Source organism: Ursus americanus, chromosome X (genome assembly GCF_024610735.1).
Source record: "Ursus americanus isolate L20-20 chromosome X, mUrsAme1.1.p, whole genome shotgun sequence".
NCBI classification, from domain to species: Eukaryota; Metazoa; Chordata; class Mammalia; order Carnivora; family Ursidae; genus Ursus; species Ursus americanus.
In genome coordinates this window covers 121,247,889-121,264,132 of record NC_142164.1, presented here as the reverse complement: position 1 = coordinate 121,264,132, position 16,244 = coordinate 121,247,889, and the positions used below count along the sequence as shown (strand labels likewise).

The following is a 16,244-nucleotide window of genomic DNA, read 5'->3' as shown; positions in this document are numbered from 1 at the left end:
TACAGATCTATATGTACCTTTATTTGTGCATATGTGTGTATATACCTTTGCATAGAGATATAAGTTTACTCACACACACACACGTATATATAAAGCTTTTATGTGATGCTCTCTCTATCACTGCAACGGGAACACCTGCAGAGAATTTTCCTATGGACGCAAAAGCATGGCGGTAGGGGACAGAGCTCTAGACAGTCCTGGGCTCCAGGGTGCAGGGCGTGAGGCTTTAGTCATGTAGGCGAGGTTTCTCCCCTGTTTCATCGTCCAATGTGTTTCGGAAGAGGTAAGGCCTCCGCCCCGATACTTTGCCAAGGGGCACATGGGTCTCCTGGGCAGGCAGGGTACAGGTGCACCTTCTTTCTGCGATGTTCAGCACCGTGAGCAAACAGCTTTGTCTTCAAGGTTGTGACGGTCACCATCGGCCAACGGTCACCATGCCTGGCCCCTGATAAAGAACGTTCATGATGGGGTTTGCTTTCCTAGTCGTCTCGTCTCGTAAAGGTGCTTCTGTATGAAGGTGTCCAGTTCCGCTCAGAGGTCTCTGCAGGAGGAGGATGCCCCTGCGTCACGGGGAGCTCTCAGGGTCCCTGTGTGCTCTCTGAAGTCACCGAGCTTTCCATAGGGGGTCTGTCTTGGCGTGAGTGTTCCTACCAGAAAGTTGTGGCATTAGGGGGGCAGCCTTGGATGTGCCCTGGTGGCCCCCGCTCTTTGCCAGCACGTGGGGCTTTCTTTGGGGTGAGTCCTGGGCATGGCTTTGTGCCGTCGCCAGGAACCCCGCACTTCCCAGAAGAGCATCCCTGACATGGACCTTCTCTCTTGCAGCAGGTGGTGGCAGTTACTACCCCAGCCATGACGGGTCCGGAAACACGCACGGTACGCCCAGCACCTGGACCCCGGTGGGCAGTGGGGTGGGGGTCGTCTTTGCAGGGGCTCCCCCTTGCATCCCTATAACAGCCTCCTCCTGGGGTCTTGGGTGTTGGCACTCTGTCTGCTGGCGTCCGGGGTTCCGAGCCTTCTCTGCACTGCCCGTCTGGCTTGGCCACGTCCTGCCGTCCACGGTCCTGGTGTCCAGGTAGCAGGAAACAGACAGGCAGGTAGCCACAGTCTCCAGGGGGAGACCATCCAACACATCGGGCACTTTTTCTTACGCGGCTGACCTAGTGCCAACAGAAAACGCTTCGGGGTGTCAGATTCCGCCAAGAACGGATAGAAATGTCCACTGGTGATTCGAGGGGTTCTTGTCTACACTGAGCTGTTCGTAAATGGATCAGCGGATCTTGAAGCCCTCAGACGCTCTCTGCTTCCGCAAGGGAAGACTGAGAACAAAACGTCATCACTGGGAACACAAAATGCTACGGGTTGATTTTTTTTTTTTTCTTTGGATTGAGATACAATTGACTTGTAACATTGTATTCATTCCGGTGTGCGACACAGTGATTCAACGTTTATTATATGTCGCAAAGGAATCACGGCTCTAAGTCTGGGAAGTGTCCATCAACATACGTAGTTATAAACTTTATTTTTTTGTGTCCGTTGGCACACACAGTTACAAATTTTATTTTTTGTGCCCATCACCACGCACAATTTTTTTTGTACATTGGCACATGTAGTTATAAATTTTATTTTTAAAATTTTTTCAAAGATTTTATTTACTTATTTGACAGAGAGAGAGCAAGCACAAGCAGGGAGAGCAGCAGAGGGAGAGGGAGAGGGAGAAGCCGAGCCCCTACACGGGGCTCGATCCCAGGACCCCAGGATCATGACCTGAGCTGAAGGCAGACGCTTCACCGACGGAGCCACCCAGGCAGCCCACACATTTTGTTTTTTTATTGTAAATTGAGAACCTTAAAGATTATCCCTTAGCAACTTTTAAATATAGGCTACAGGATTGCTAACTACGGACCCCATGCTCTACGTGATGTCCCAGGACTTATCCTGTAACGTCTCGTTTCTATCTTTGACTCCCCTTCTCCCATCAATAGATTTATGGATTGATTTCAAAGCATTATTTTTCTTCTCTGTTTGCCACCTGTTAAGGGTTTTCTGCATCATACGTGAATTGAGTGATTTATCTTCTGGTTGAAACGGATATTTGTATGGTGCGTGTGCAAGGTCCTTTTGGAGATGTGGTCCCAGTAAGGTCCCTAACCTCTGAAGGGCAAATTATTCTTTTCTATCCTGTTTTCCAACATAAAGGTGAAGCACGGTGCTCAAACAGTCTGCTTTAAGGGACAGATATCTGTCATGCTATAGATGGCCCCATCCCCATAACGCTCCCTCCAAGGTGCACAAATTGCTTATATGGGACAGGTGGCATGTAAAGGGTCCTAGTTGAGAGGGGTCGAACGTCGTAGGGTCAGATGACGCCCCCACATTCCTCCAGGCCAGGGAGGTATCCCGATTCCGAGATGCGTTTACCCCATGCGTGTGTCTCTGAAGGTTCTCCCTCCACGAGGATCCTTTCCAGAGCCTCTTGTTTTATTCTTTGCCGGATTCATAAACGGGAAAGAAATGGCTCATCTAGCAGTGCTCTCGGGAGCCCTAAGGATGCCTACATTTTTTCCCCAGGAAATTAGTCAGGACTCTGATCACAGGCCACCATTTCTTGGAGACCTGTCTCCCTGCTGCGTGCAGAAAAGCAGACTCATTAGGATGATTATTCACCCCACGGGCAAAATGTCTGCAAAACAGCCCGTGCTCTCTGGCGGGGCCGGGGTCAAGCGCAGAGAGCTGCAGGACAAAGCCCGGCTGACGTTCACAGTTTTCCGGGGGGCCACAGTCACCGGCGTGTGAGGCTCTTGGCAAGAGCATCCGGCCCCGTCCATGTGAGGACCCCTGTTTCATGGCACTGAGCTGCACCAGGCTGTGAATCTGCTCTCCGATTAGCACTGAGGATTGGGTTCATGCAACAGGGGACCAGGCCACCCAGCTTCTCCATGCAGGTGGCAGAACGCGTTGGGCACCGTCCCTTCCTCCTGCACAGATGGCACCAGTCCTAACAGATTAGTGACCGCCTCCTAGTGACCTCGTTTTACCTTACTTTTGAACGTTGCTACCTTTAAAGTCCCCACCTCCAAGTGCGGTCCTGTTCTGAGGTCCTGGGGAGCTAGGACTTCAACATATGAATTTTGGGGAGGGGGACATGGCTCAGCCTATAACCCCCATCACCCAGTTGGAAGAGACAGTTGATCAAATGACCCATCAGTGTGCAAACAGCGCCCACAAAAACACTCCCGGTTCCAAATTAACAAAATTAGCATCAAGCGGTTCGTTTGTCATCTCATACCTTGGTTGAGAAATTGGTCTCCAGACATCAGAAGAAGTTACCAGAAATATTTCTGTTCCACCTGCTGGGATGGCTAGAGTCTGTGCCCACGGCCCTCCAGAGGTTGACCTCACAAAAAGCGTGTTTGCACGTGAGCTAAGGCAAGCCCCCGGTCTTTGGGGATGAGCGTGGCATGTGCCCCCGTCGCCATGTGCTCCAGAGGGCGTCAGGGGAAGCTGTGCATTGTGCAGGCTGACGTCAGCAGCCGCTCCCTGTGTGGTCAGAGGCCACCCCGTGGTGACCGTGCCCCTTCCCTTTGCACGGGGAGTGTGGCCTGGAAATCTCCGCAGCCTCACGCAGCATCTCGCTTCGGGTGTGCTGGTTTTCTGAGCGGTGTCCCCGAAACTTCTGGAGGGGTCTCTTCCGTTTCATGTGGTCTTTCTGTCCTGCAGGAGGAGGGCGCTCTAGACCCAACTCTTACGGAAATAATTACGGTAAAGGAATTATTTCTTATGAGCTGTGTGCAGAGAGACTGTCCTTGGGGAGAACTAACACCCCGTCCGGGCGCTGGCGGGAAGCTTGTCCTATTGTCCCCTGCGTGTAAACTAACTGACCCGCTGGGACTAATCTGTGTGCTCAGCGGTCAGCAAAGTTCCTTTGCCTGCGTTACAGCCTTACTTTCTTGCAAGGAAGAAAGTCAGCCCTGCTTACGTTTGATTTCTGTGTGTGTGTGTGTGTGTGTGTGTGTGTGTACAAGCTTGTGTGTGTGCGTTAGTGTTCACCTGTGCGTGTGCGTGTGTGAGCGAGTACAGAAGGGTGCTAATGCCCGTGGGTTTGTATTTCGCCTGTGCACACGTGTCCCTCTGGGGGCGTGCGTCTGTGCACAAGGATCTGCATCTAGACGTCCATGTGTCTCTGTGTGCGCACAGTGCGTGTGCAGGTGGAGGTGTGCACGTGTATATGGGTGTGGCGTGTGCGCGTGCCTGCAGGTCTGTTAGCGTGTATTCTGTGTGGACGTGTGCACGCGCGCATGTGTGGAGGCATGGACATGGGTGGAGGGCACGCATGGGTAGAGAAGCGGGCATGCGCGGCTGTGTGCGCATGGGTGGCGGCCTGGGTATGCACCTGTCCACGAGTGTGTGTGCATGAGTGTGAGTGTGTGCTCGTGCGCATGGGAGGACGCGGGCGCACGTGGGTGGCAGGGCGCGTGTGGCTGGCGGAGTGCGCATGCGTGGCGGTGAGCATATACGCATCCGTTCACGTGTGCACGAGCATGAATGCGAGTGTGTGCTCGTGCGTATGGGTGGCGCGCATGTACGCACCTGTGCATGTGTGCCCATGCGTGAACGTGGCTGCGTGCACAGGCGTGTCGCACCTGTAAATGTGTGTGTATATCCACTGCGCCTGGAATGAAAGACGCGTTGCCGTGTCCATCCCTTGCCCCCTCGCACTCTCCAGCATTGGATGTAGCGTCCACACCCCCCTCCTGAGGCTGGGGGTCCGCCCCGTCCTCCGGGAGAAGGTGAGCTCCCTGCACACGGAGATCCCCGGCCGCAGTGCTTCCAGCTGCACGCCCCGCGTCTCTGCAGCGCCCGGCGGTGGAAACTCTGCTGAATAAACCCATGACCATGTGCCTTCCTCTTTACAGACGGAGACGGATACTCGACCTACGGGAACGCACAGGGTAATGGATCTGAGCCATCCCGTCTTTAATAAAAACACGCTCTTGCGTAGCGTTGTGGGAGGGCCCACCTGGGCTTTCATGGAGAAGCAGCTCTTACATTTGGAAACAAGCTCCCGAGCAGCGCTGTCTACCTCTCCAGGGCGCTCAGCTCCCTGGGAGCTCAGAGAAGGAGGGAGGAGGGTGGGTCTCAGACTGGAGGATGTCTCGTGGTTTTGACCGCGGGGTAGGGCTCTGCACCTGTTCCAGGGCCACGAATGGCTCCCAGGTGTTTGAGCAAGCGCCGGAACGGGAAGCCAAGAAGGAGAACCGGAAGAAGGGTGTGGACATTCTGCCCTAGAGAAGCCCCCTAGAAGTGCACTGCACGCCCCAGAGCAGGTCAGACCAGGCAGGGGTGGAGTCCAGAAGGCCCACGCTGGTCATGCCCCTCTTAGCAATCCGGCATTCACGTTGAGGATGAATGCACTCCACCCCCCATGCCAGGCTTCTGTGAGTCATAGATACTCCAGGAGAAGGACGCATGGAAGGGCTTTCCAGCCCCTGCGTCCCCATGTGTGTGCAGAGCCTCGGGGTTGCAGCTTGATGGGTGGGTGTGTTGGTGCCCTTAGGACATCCATCCCTTCTGTTCTCCTCTGGGACACAATCCAGGGGCTGCAGGGGCGAAGCCCAAGAAAAAATCAAGGTGGGACACACGTGGTTGCATGGAACGTATGGGGTCCTGCATCCAGACACAGGGACCGATGCCAAACTGGGGTGGGGAGAGGGCAGGAGATGCTTTGGTATCCAAGCCAGGGTCCCATGGGGGTCACGTATCCATCCCAACAACACACCAGCTGCCTGACCCACTCTGATAGGAGACACAGGTGGTTCTCGCCCATGGAAGCGATGGTTTCTTGTTTCTCGGAAGCGTTGATTTTTGTCTCGCAAGGTCCCACGCAGAAAAAGTCAAACCGTTCGCAGTGAGTTCATCTCAAAGGGGCAGGTGTGTGCCTGTGTCCAGAGCTCTGTGGGCAAGCATATCAGAGCATGTGTGCGTGGAATAGTTATTTTTTGCATGGGTTTAAACATTGTGCTTCGAAAAAGGTACAAATCCTTCAAATTCAACATATGCACAAAAAACAAATCGAGTATTTATTTGCAATACTCTGCCTTGAATGTCCTCAATGGGTAAGACGTCACCAATAATCTCAATGTGGGATAGAAGCAGAATCCTTTCCTCTGGCTCCTTGTTCTGATTTGCTCTTTTTATTATTATTATTATTATTATCATTATTATTATTATTATTATTATTTTCCGTGCATTTGAGGGTGGGAAGGGCCCAAGGTGACATTGTGGGATGATTTACAACGAACAGCGTTCTTGCTGGCCATGTGTTTGTTTTCTGAGACCCTCTTTGGTTTCTCGATCTCGCAGGTAACACAGTAGCGAAAATCGTGTCTCCCATCGTGTCTGTGCTGGTGGTCACGCTGGTGGGGGCGGCGGCTGGTTATTGCCAACGGAACAGAAGAAGAAACTGTTTCAGGGCAAATGGCAAGTTTCTGGCTCTAAAAATACTTCCTGGAGTCTGTCACTGGGCAGGGTTCTTTCTGGGTACGTCCCCTCGAGTGGCCTTGCCTAAGGAAGTGGTTTTAAGTTGGGTCCTCACGAGGGATGCTTTTCCTTTTTTTTTTCTCCATATTTTTAAGCAGCTTTGTGACCTGCAAAACTGGGTGTTCCTGCCAGTAACTCACATAGACTAAAACCTTATCAGCTCAGGGTTGCAATCGGCTGGGCTGATACCATGTCGATGGATCATAAGAGACTCGGAAAGCGTTTGGGTTTGAACCTGCCGTGTTTGTATTCCTCTCCAAAAACAAAAGTATGGAAGGACAGAATCGGAAGGTTTTCTGTTGAATTTGTGCACGGACCTCAGAGAAATGGGTGCGGGGCTGCTGCGGCTTTCTAGTTCAGGATTTTTCGGGGGGGCGTAGGCTCCTGGGTTTGGAGAATTCGGGTGTGGTTGGCTATTCTTGGGGGCAGAGGTGGTGGGTGCTAGGCAGTGGCCGACCCTGAGGACCTGTCTGCAGGGAGGGTCCGGTCACAGAGAGGGGGGCTCTATTGCACAAGAAAGCTGAGGGTGTGTTGAGGGGTGGTCTACACAGCAAGCACCCACATTGGACTCCATCTGGGTTTTGCAGGGTGCCCACATCTCCTTTGTGGCCCTAAGGACGGAAGCCTGCAGGAAGGGTGTTTTAGGTAGGATTGCAAAATCCCAAAACCTGCCCGGGGCCTCCCTCTGCTGGCAGACGGGCAGTACTGACCAAATCCAGACACCCGGGAGCTCAGGTCTACACCACACCTGCCCCCCGCCCCCGGAAAAGCTTGGTGGGGAACCGAGTCTCTGAAAAACCCCTCCTGTGGCTGGCAGCTCCCATGATCCTTGCAGACGCACCTACCGTGACTCTGGATTCCGCCTTCTGCGTGGATACATGGGCATTTCAGAACCCATCGGTGTAGACCTGAGTTGGGTTTTTTTCTAGTGCCTGCCAGAATTTTGCACCCAAAGCCTCACCTTACCTGACTTTCTTTCTGCAACAGATGGAGTCTTTTTTAAAATTTTGTTTTGTTTTAAATGTGGGTCATGGTCTCCCTGTTTATCTGAGACAAAGCCCTTTTTTTGTTTGGGTTGGGTTGGGTTTTCCTGCCTGGAAGCTCTTTTGGTTTTTTGGAGACTTAATAACCCAACTAGTTTTTCAATTATTCTTTTTTTTTTTTTTTAAGATTTTCTTTATTTATTTGAGAGAGAGAGAGTGAGCGTGAGCTGGGGGAGGGGCAGCCAGAGGGAGAAGCAGGCTCCCCGCTGAGCAAGGAGCTCGATGCAGGACTCGATCCCAGGTCCCTGAGATCCTGACCTGATGCTTCACGGAATGAGCCCCGCAGGTGCCCCTCCGTTAGCTATTCTTGAGGGATCACGTCACCGGATCCAGTGGGGACCGCGTTTGCTTGCCCTTCTGCTAAAGCTAGGGCCCTCAGACCTCAAGAGGGCACGCTCGCTCTCACAGCACGAGGGGACCCTCCCAAGGTGGGCAGGGCTCATCCTGGGGCTACCTGGTCTTGTCCGTTGCCAAATCTGCAAACCATCTAACAAGTAGGACCATGGTGAACCCATGTAGGGTTTTATCTGAGACCCGGGTTGTGGAGGGGGTGGGGGTGGGGGTCTCAGCATTGCAGCGAGCCTGGCTCCACGCTCACACTGACGCTGCCCGGCTGTGCGGTTGGGTCCGGGAAGTCACCTGTCTGCTAAAGGACGGCTGACAACGCTGTCTTGGGAAGTGGTAGGGGGATGAGTTTGCAGTGCGCAACCTGCGGAACTGGACAGGTGCAACAGCCCCACCTTGAAGCTGCCACACCTTCTTGGGGACACACTTCTGGGGATGGAGCCTGTTACAGGGCGACAGGTGGACTGTTAAAGCATGATGCTTCCGCTTTATTTTGTAAACTGCAAGTCATAAAATCTCCCGCTTTCGGGGGTGTGAGGGTTAATGAAACCACATCTGTAAAAGGGGGTTTGCACAAGTATCAGCTGCGACCAAAAAGACGTCGTCGGTCAATTCACTGATGATGTTCGAAGCCCTAAAAAAAATGGCAAACCATCAGAAAGGACACTTATGGGTTAAAATCCATCGAGACAGGATTTTTTTTCTTTCGTAGTCAAGACGTGTGGTTCTCCATGTTCCCTTCCAGAACCAGTGCACGTGTGAGGGTTCGAGATTCAGCAGTCGCTGCGGGAGAAGCTCGGTGTGGACCAGAACCCCTTCGGCCGCGCCTGGGACACCTCCTTCCGTTGCCGACGTCCCCCGCCGCCCCGAAGTGTTTTTTCTGTTTGGCACAGATGACCCGTCAACGAAAGCATCCCCCGTCCACTGCATGGGGTGCGTGCATGAGGATAACTGGGCTCCTCCTTGTGTCCTACAAAGATGATTGCTTCATCTGTTGGTTCGATCGTGGGTGTGGATAGATGCCGAGTGTGTCTTGGGTTCCCAGCACTACCTCAGGGTTTGGGACGTGCACCTGGGTGACCCTTGGGTGTGTCACCCCAAAGCCCAGTGGGGGTCCCAGGGCATGGGGTCGTGGGCAGGGGTGCTGTCTTCTTTGGGGGTATTGGGAATGCCACTGGGGGTGGGGGGTTTGCAGCAAGCTCTGGGGAGAAGCTTGACCCGGGCTGAGGGTTCATCAGGGAGCCAGTGCCCACCGGTCTGGCGGATACGGGAATTCCTGCCACTCAGGGCCGGCTTTGTCCAGCCCTCCCTCCCCTGTCCCCAACTTGCACACATGGAGGCTGGGTTTTGGGATTGTGCATGCACAGTCGTTCGAATGCAAGCCGTCTTGGGGGTGGGGTGGGAGTGGGGGGAGGCAGCGTGGGGATGCTTTTCCTTTCCCCGTGACATCTTACGGTTTTGGGATTTCTGGGAAACTAGGGCACGGCGATCGCGATGTGTGTCTCTTGACTGTTCTCGTATTAGTTTCCATCTGATGCTCTGTAGGTCTCTGTTCGAGCAATGCCATCCTTTTTCTTAGTTGATGCTTTGTTCGAGACCCGTAGTAGAGAACCTTAAATGCTCACGCATCTGAAATGCATACTACCTATTTGCTTCTATGTTCATATCATTTTCAGGGCAAGGAAAAAGGACCCTTTGGGTTTATTGGTATAGTTTCATTCGACTTAGGTACCTTCTTATAGAACTTTGGCACTTCACCCCAAATATCAGAATAGAGACAATTATTGCCATGTGGGACTCACGAAGAGGACCTGGAGAAGTCCTAAATATGCATGCTTCATGCTCACCGTGATGGATGGAGAGCTCTGTCTCCAAACAGGGGATGCCGAACGCAGAAAGCCCTAGAAAGAGCTCCCCAAATGCAAAAAGGAGGTCGCAGCTGAGACTCCCCATGGGGCGTCTCACGTGAGGGATCCGTGTACGACTTGAGCCATTCCAAGACGGCGGCCGCAGTTCCTGTTGGGACGGAAATGTTCTAGCCATGTCTCAGCTGTTGGCCCTGGGGGACGAAGCCGCGTGGTGGCCGCACGTTTTCTGCGTGTGAGTTTCCGCGTGAGTGTCTTTTGACTCTGGTTAGAAGCGCGTGTGAATGTGTGTGTGCACGTGTGCGTGGACACACGCATTTTCACCTTTGCATACAGACCTGGACACAACAGAAGCATGTATACAGACATACATCCATCTGGGTTGTTTTTTTCTTTTTCTGTAACTGTCCTACATCAATTTCCACCATTGCCAATACGTGTAAAAGAGAAAAGAATACCCCGCTTGAGTTGCTGTGTTCTTGGTTTCTGTCGTTTCCACCTAAAACGAGGAGGCATCATGGGATAGGTCTCTGACCGACAAAGCTATCTATGCAGCTTTACGGGCATCAAATAGATTCAGTCCTGAGCAGGCTTGGGTGTCCGTTGGGTGTGGGTTTGCCTCCGGCATGATGTCTGCTCCGTTCCGAGGGTCATGGCAGGTGTTTGGGGAGCACATGGGCACCTGTCGCCTTCCCGAGGAAGATGTGTTGTCATTGGCACCATTTGGAATATGGTGGATGGGGGACACTGAAGTGTAGTTACAGAATTGGGGATGAAAATCACTCAAGTGTGGGACGCCTGGGTGGCTCAGGTGGTTAAGTGTCTGCCTTCGGCTCAGGTCATGATTCCAGGGTCCTGGGATCGAGTCCTGCATCGGGCTCCCTGCTCAGTGGGGAGTCTGCTTCTCCCTCTCCCTCCCCCAGCTTGTGCATTCTCTCTCAAATAAATAAATCAAATCTTAAAGAAAGAAAAAGAAAGAAAGGAAAGAAAGAAAGAAAGAAAGAAAGAAAGAAAGAAAGAAAGAAAGAAAGAAAACAAAGAGGAAGAAAGAAAGAAAGAAAAGAAAGAAAACAAAGGGAAAGAAAGAAAGAGAAAGGGAAAGGAAGGGAGGGAGGAAAGGAGGAAGGAAAGGGAAAGGAAATCATGTAAGCGACAAGTGGAAACCGGTTAATGTTCAACCTAGTTAGAATAAGAATATTTGAATCATGGGCACTGGGATGCATATCTTTTTTGGAGGGTAGGGATTACACAGCAGAAGCAGTTGATTGATTGATTGACTGATGACTGAAGTATGGTTGACCCAGAGTGTTACATTAGTTTCAGGTGGAGAGCATACGTTCTTACGGACTCACCCAGGGCCACCAGGACGGCATGCTTTCCTGCTACAAAAAGGACAAATATTGCAATTAGCTGCACTCTGCGTGCCCGTGAAGGAAAGAAAGGATGGTGTTGACTGTATTGTGTAAAAAGCAACACTCCTCTCCTCTTCCTGGGAGATCGAGTGTGCCTGGGGGGTCCAGGCCTGGAGGAACATCTTCACGTTGCAATGGAGAGAAACATGAAATCAAATTTTAGGCGGGTCGAGGGGATGGTGACCCCCACAGGAGTTGTAGATTTATTTCCATTTTCCTGCATGTGCTTAGAAAGAACTCCCGCTCCCTTCTCCAACCCAGTATCCATGGCGAGATGCAATGCTTTGCAGTAGCAGGGGGAGGCATGGTTACGCCGATTGCCGTGTGACTTGTAAAGTGGGGAGAAGAAATCACACACACACACACACACACACACACACAGACCCAAGTTAATATGTTGCAGTTGTAGCTCGAAGCTGCTAGAATGTGACCTTATTTGGAAGTAGTGTTTGCAGAGGTCATGAGCTCAGGTCATCCCGGAGGACGGTGGGCTCTAACCCCATAGGACTGGTGTCCGTGCGAGAGCGGAATGTGGACACAGACACGCACACAGGGAGAATATCATGCATTGCTCAGAGCAGAGGGACCACTAGCCGAGGACCCACCAGACGCTGGGGGTGGGGCCCTATAATCCCAGCCCTGGCCAGATCCCACGCATCTTACCTCCAGAACTGAGAGAGAGAGAGAATAAACATCTGTCGTTGAAGCCCTGAGTCTGTAAGACTTGGTTACAGCAGCCCGAAGAAACTCATCTCTACATCCCTACATGTTCGGTACATGTGTTCCTAATTTAGAGGGAAGGATGGGGAACTCACTGAGCTCCTCTTGGGACGTAGCCGTGAGGCCAGTCAGGATTCATCTCCGGATGCCGAGCCCAAGTCATGGGTTCACAGGCTGCCTTCTGCATTTCCAGCTGTGCAACTTTCGGCAAGTTAAACGACCTCTCTGGGCTTCAGTTTTGTCATCTGAAGAATGAGCCTAAGAATGGGCTCTGCTTCCCCCAAATGGTGAAGGTCAATGAGCTCATATGTGACAGGCGTTCGCAGTCGGCCCTGGTAGGTAGCGAGGGCTGCAGGTGGGACGGAGGAAAAAAAAACACAAATGAAGTTTTTTTTCTTAATATAAATAGAATTAGGCTCATTGCAATAAATAGGATATTTGTTAGAGTCAGGTGAGAAGTTGAGACCATGAAATCAAAACTGCAGACACTAACTAAAAGCACAGAGTGTTCGAGAGTGCAGGTTTCCCTCCCCCAAACCTGTTCTTTCTGTTTTCTGAATCTATAACACTCCAGCTAGGTGCAAGGTTTCCCAGCTGAACTACACTTCCCAGCAACCTTTGCAGGTCGTTATGGTCATGTGACAGCTCTGGCCAATGGCATGCCACCTTGATTTCTGGGGCTGCAGGACCCTCCTGTTTCTCCCAGACTAGCACCTGTCGTCCTGAGGCCCATCAGGAGTTTGGTTTTGGGGAGGGGCTGCTGTGTCACGACCCGGTTGTCCTGATGGAGGGACCCTTCTCCTGTGGGTCCCCACACCCTACCAAACAAAAGGGCACAAGCTTCCAGGGATAAGACCAAAAAGTCCTGGGGCATCAGGATGGTCACTATTCTGCACGGTGCATGGGAAAGTCGCCGAGAGAGCGGATAATTGCGTGCCAGGAGGGAGGCGTTGGCTAACATGATGTTGGTAATCCCATTGCCATGTGGAAATCTGTCAAATCCTCACGGTGCGCGCCTGGCACTTACAGACGTTTCTACGTCGATTCTACAAAACACTCGAGCTGGAAAGCACACAAAAAACCAGTTCTCATCTTCCCGCAAGCAGTTTTGCTGGGAGCGTGCGGGGGTCCCCAAGCCTAGATCTGGCTTGTAGTGTCTTTGGAAAGATGCTCCTGTTTCTTTGCATAGCGGATGCACTATAAATGCAATATTCCGTGATAATTCACGACATGTATAGAATTACATATATACAGTATACGATATGTATACACAATGTATTTATATGTGAATACATGATACAATATAAACTGTATAAAATGAATATACAGAAAACACGTGTGTGTATATAAATACATATATACATTATATATAATTTTATATCCACATGAATCCGGTTCACTAACGGCTTTCCATTTGCGCTGACATTTGGCTATGCGTGGAATGCATACTCATTCCATGCGTGTTCTGGAATCTGACTTTCAAATTGCATTTTTTTTTCCCCCTGACTGCAATGAAGCTTGTCCGTTTTGGAGACTTTTTTTTTTTTTTTTTAAAGATTTTATTTATTTATTTGACACAGAGAGAGACAGCCAGTGAGAGAGGGAACACAAGCAGGGGGAGTGGGAGAGGAAGAAGCAGGCTCATAGCGGAGGAGCCTGATGTGGGGCTCGATCCCACAACGCCGGGATCACGCCCTGAGCCAAAGGCAGACGCTTAACGACTGCGCCACCCAGGCGCCCCCGTTTTGGAGACTTTTTAACAAGCGCTGTCTGGGCACCATTATTTTATCTTGTATCAGATAATTCAGCGTAGTTTGGGCTGCTTTTTTGTCCCAGAGAATTTGAGACTTTATGTGACCACATTCATCATTTTCTTTGAGTTTCTTCCTTGTGATTCGAGGTCACCTGGTCTCATGCTTTTGTCCCCAATTCCAAAGACCCAGCGTCCGTAGCAGCGTGACGTCTACCTTGAGCAAGTATTTACTGACATTGTGTTTGCTTATTGATTTTAGTTACTTTTTCTTTGCATCCTGGGGCTTCGTAGAAAAGCGGCTTTAGTTAGGTACCCCTGAAGATGGGGATTTCCACCCACACCATCCGTTCTTACTGCCTGCAGGGGAGACGGTCGTCCTTAAAGCTTGTGGATTTTTCTTTTTCACGGCTGACAAATGTCATGTCAGAATGTGCTCCCAAGGATGGACTTCAGACCCCGTCAGACTTCTTCCTATCGGGTATTTCAAAACAATGATGAATGTAGCCTCAAGTCTGCACACGTGGGGCTCTGCTCATTCTCATCGTTCTTTAGGAACCAAATTCTGTCTTCAAACCTTGCAATGCTGGGCTCTCGAGGGTAATTTTCGCTCTGCACCCATCAATTTTCCGATGCCTGTTAATGTTCTTTCATGAGGGCCTTGAATTTTTTTTTTGTTTGTGTGAATCTCAGATGGTCAGAAACATAGTAAATAATAATAATAATAAAATAAAAATTTAAAATACCCAGAAACATAGTCAAACAAATCAATTGAAGCAAATAACTAACCTCTGAAAATTGGTGACTTTAGCATTGTTTTAAAAAAAAATTATTCAGTTCTTTTTGCTCATGCACTAGTGATGGGAACCTATTTGGAAGGTTTTAGGAAGAATAGATGTCTGTATTGTGACCCCGGTTCCTCCCATGAAGTTTGCAAGGACAGGAGTGCAGAATGTGGCTTTCCAGAAATTCACCGTTCTGATGCAGGATGCCTATGCGAGGCAAACTTTTCATAGCAGAACTACTTTCCGTATTAAGCACTGTGTTTCTTGAGTCTCTGGGTTTCCGGGCACCCCCTCGATACACATAATGCTTCCACGACCCGTAGCCTTCACCTTGGCCCAAATGTAGTGGTTCTTTGAAAACACCTGAATCTCTTCAGTGGGTTTCTTGACCCTCCCCCCAGCATGTTCCCTTCCCAATGGATGATTTTCCATGTTCTTTCTGCTCTTTTGTAGGAGGCCAAGGGCAGGCCCCCCCCAAAATGCACCACGTTAGCATATGCATTATTCTACCTTTTAAATTTTTTTTAAATTACAATATAGTTAGCACACCCTGTTACATTAGTTTCAGGTGTACGAGGTAGAGATTCAACAATTCCATACAACACCCAGGGCTCATCATGACAGGTGCACCCCATCCCCATTCCCTGTTTCACTCATCCCCTCCCCATGGTAACCATCAGTGTGTTCTGAGTATTTATGAGTGTTTTTGTGTTTGTATCTTTTTTTAAGTGTTCATGGATAAAGAAGGTGTGAGATATATATATATATATATATATATATATATATATATATATATATACACACACATTTATATTGCATTGTGTGTATGCATACAAAATATATACATTGTAATATATTTTATATAATAAATGATGCATATATAATTTACATAATAGATATTGCATATATATTATATTCCATTGTGTGCATACATATATATACATTATATATATAAATGTGTGTATACATATATATACATTACATATATAATGTGTATATACATATATGTATTGCATATATATATAAGGTGTATATATATAATATATATATGTATACACACAATGGAATATTATTCAGCCATACAAAAGAATAAAATTTTGCCATTTGCAAAGACATGGATGTTTCTAGAGAGTATTGTGCTAAGTAAACTAAGTCAGCCAGAGAAAGACAGATACCATATGATTTCACTCATATGTGGAGTTTAAGAAACAAAACATATTATTTAAATAGAAGTTATTTAATACACAGCCAGGGCAAGGATACTCAGACCCTCTTCTGTCCTCCTGAAAGCAGGAAACAGATATTCTGTATGAAAAATGCCCTCCCTGTACTTAGAAGCAAAAAGAAACCCTGGTCACCAGAAACTGGGGCTTTAAAGCTGAGAACGCTAAGTAAATAAAGCTTATTTTTTTCTAATTTGCCTCAGCCCAAATTCTGCTCAGAATTCCTTACTTATTTCAGCTCCCAAACACCTGTTTTGTTTTGTTTTCATGCTGCCCATGCCTCACAAATATGTTGTTTTTTCATGGAAAATGTGTAAAAACTGCCTGCCTTGGTCGTTTCTTCAGGTCTCAAATTTCAACGTTGGGCCTCTGTGCACACATAATAAAACTTTGTGGGGGTTTTGTTTGTTCTCTTGTTAATCTGTCTCATGTTGATTTTATTCCTAACCCAGCTGGAAGACCTTGAAGGGTAGAGGAAGAATTTTCTCTTCCCGACACCGTGAAGGACTTTTCTTTAGGAATTGTGATAAAAATAGAGCTACCCTATGACCCAGCAATTGCACT

At 49.5% G+C, this 16,244-nt stretch overlaps 1 protein-coding gene across 5 annotated transcripts in view; it reads left to right on the top strand.

Annotated features, from left to right (window-relative positions):
* Positions 1-10,257, top strand: part of XG (Xg glycoprotein (Xg blood group)) — a 31,904-nt gene extending 21,647 nt beyond the window's left edge. For 2 of the 5 annotated variants that reach the window (XM_045813611.2, XM_087859712.1), the window contains exons 8-12: positions 823-873; positions 3,718-3,759; positions 4,914-4,949; positions 6,361-6,477; positions 8,671-10,257. In XM_045813611.2, the coding sequence (XP_045669567.2) occupies positions 823-873; positions 3,718-3,759; positions 4,914-4,949; positions 6,361-6,477; positions 8,671-8,687 (263 nt within the window). In that variant the 3' untranslated portion in view covers positions 8,688-10,257. Of the gene's footprint in view, positions 1-822; positions 874-3,717; positions 3,760-4,913; positions 4,950-6,360; positions 6,478-8,670 lie in introns of those variants that run through there. The other 3 variants (XR_015723319.1, XM_087859713.1, XR_015723320.1) reach the window with 3 other exon arrangements.
* The last annotated feature ends 5,987 nt before the right edge of the window (positions 10,258-16,244 follow it).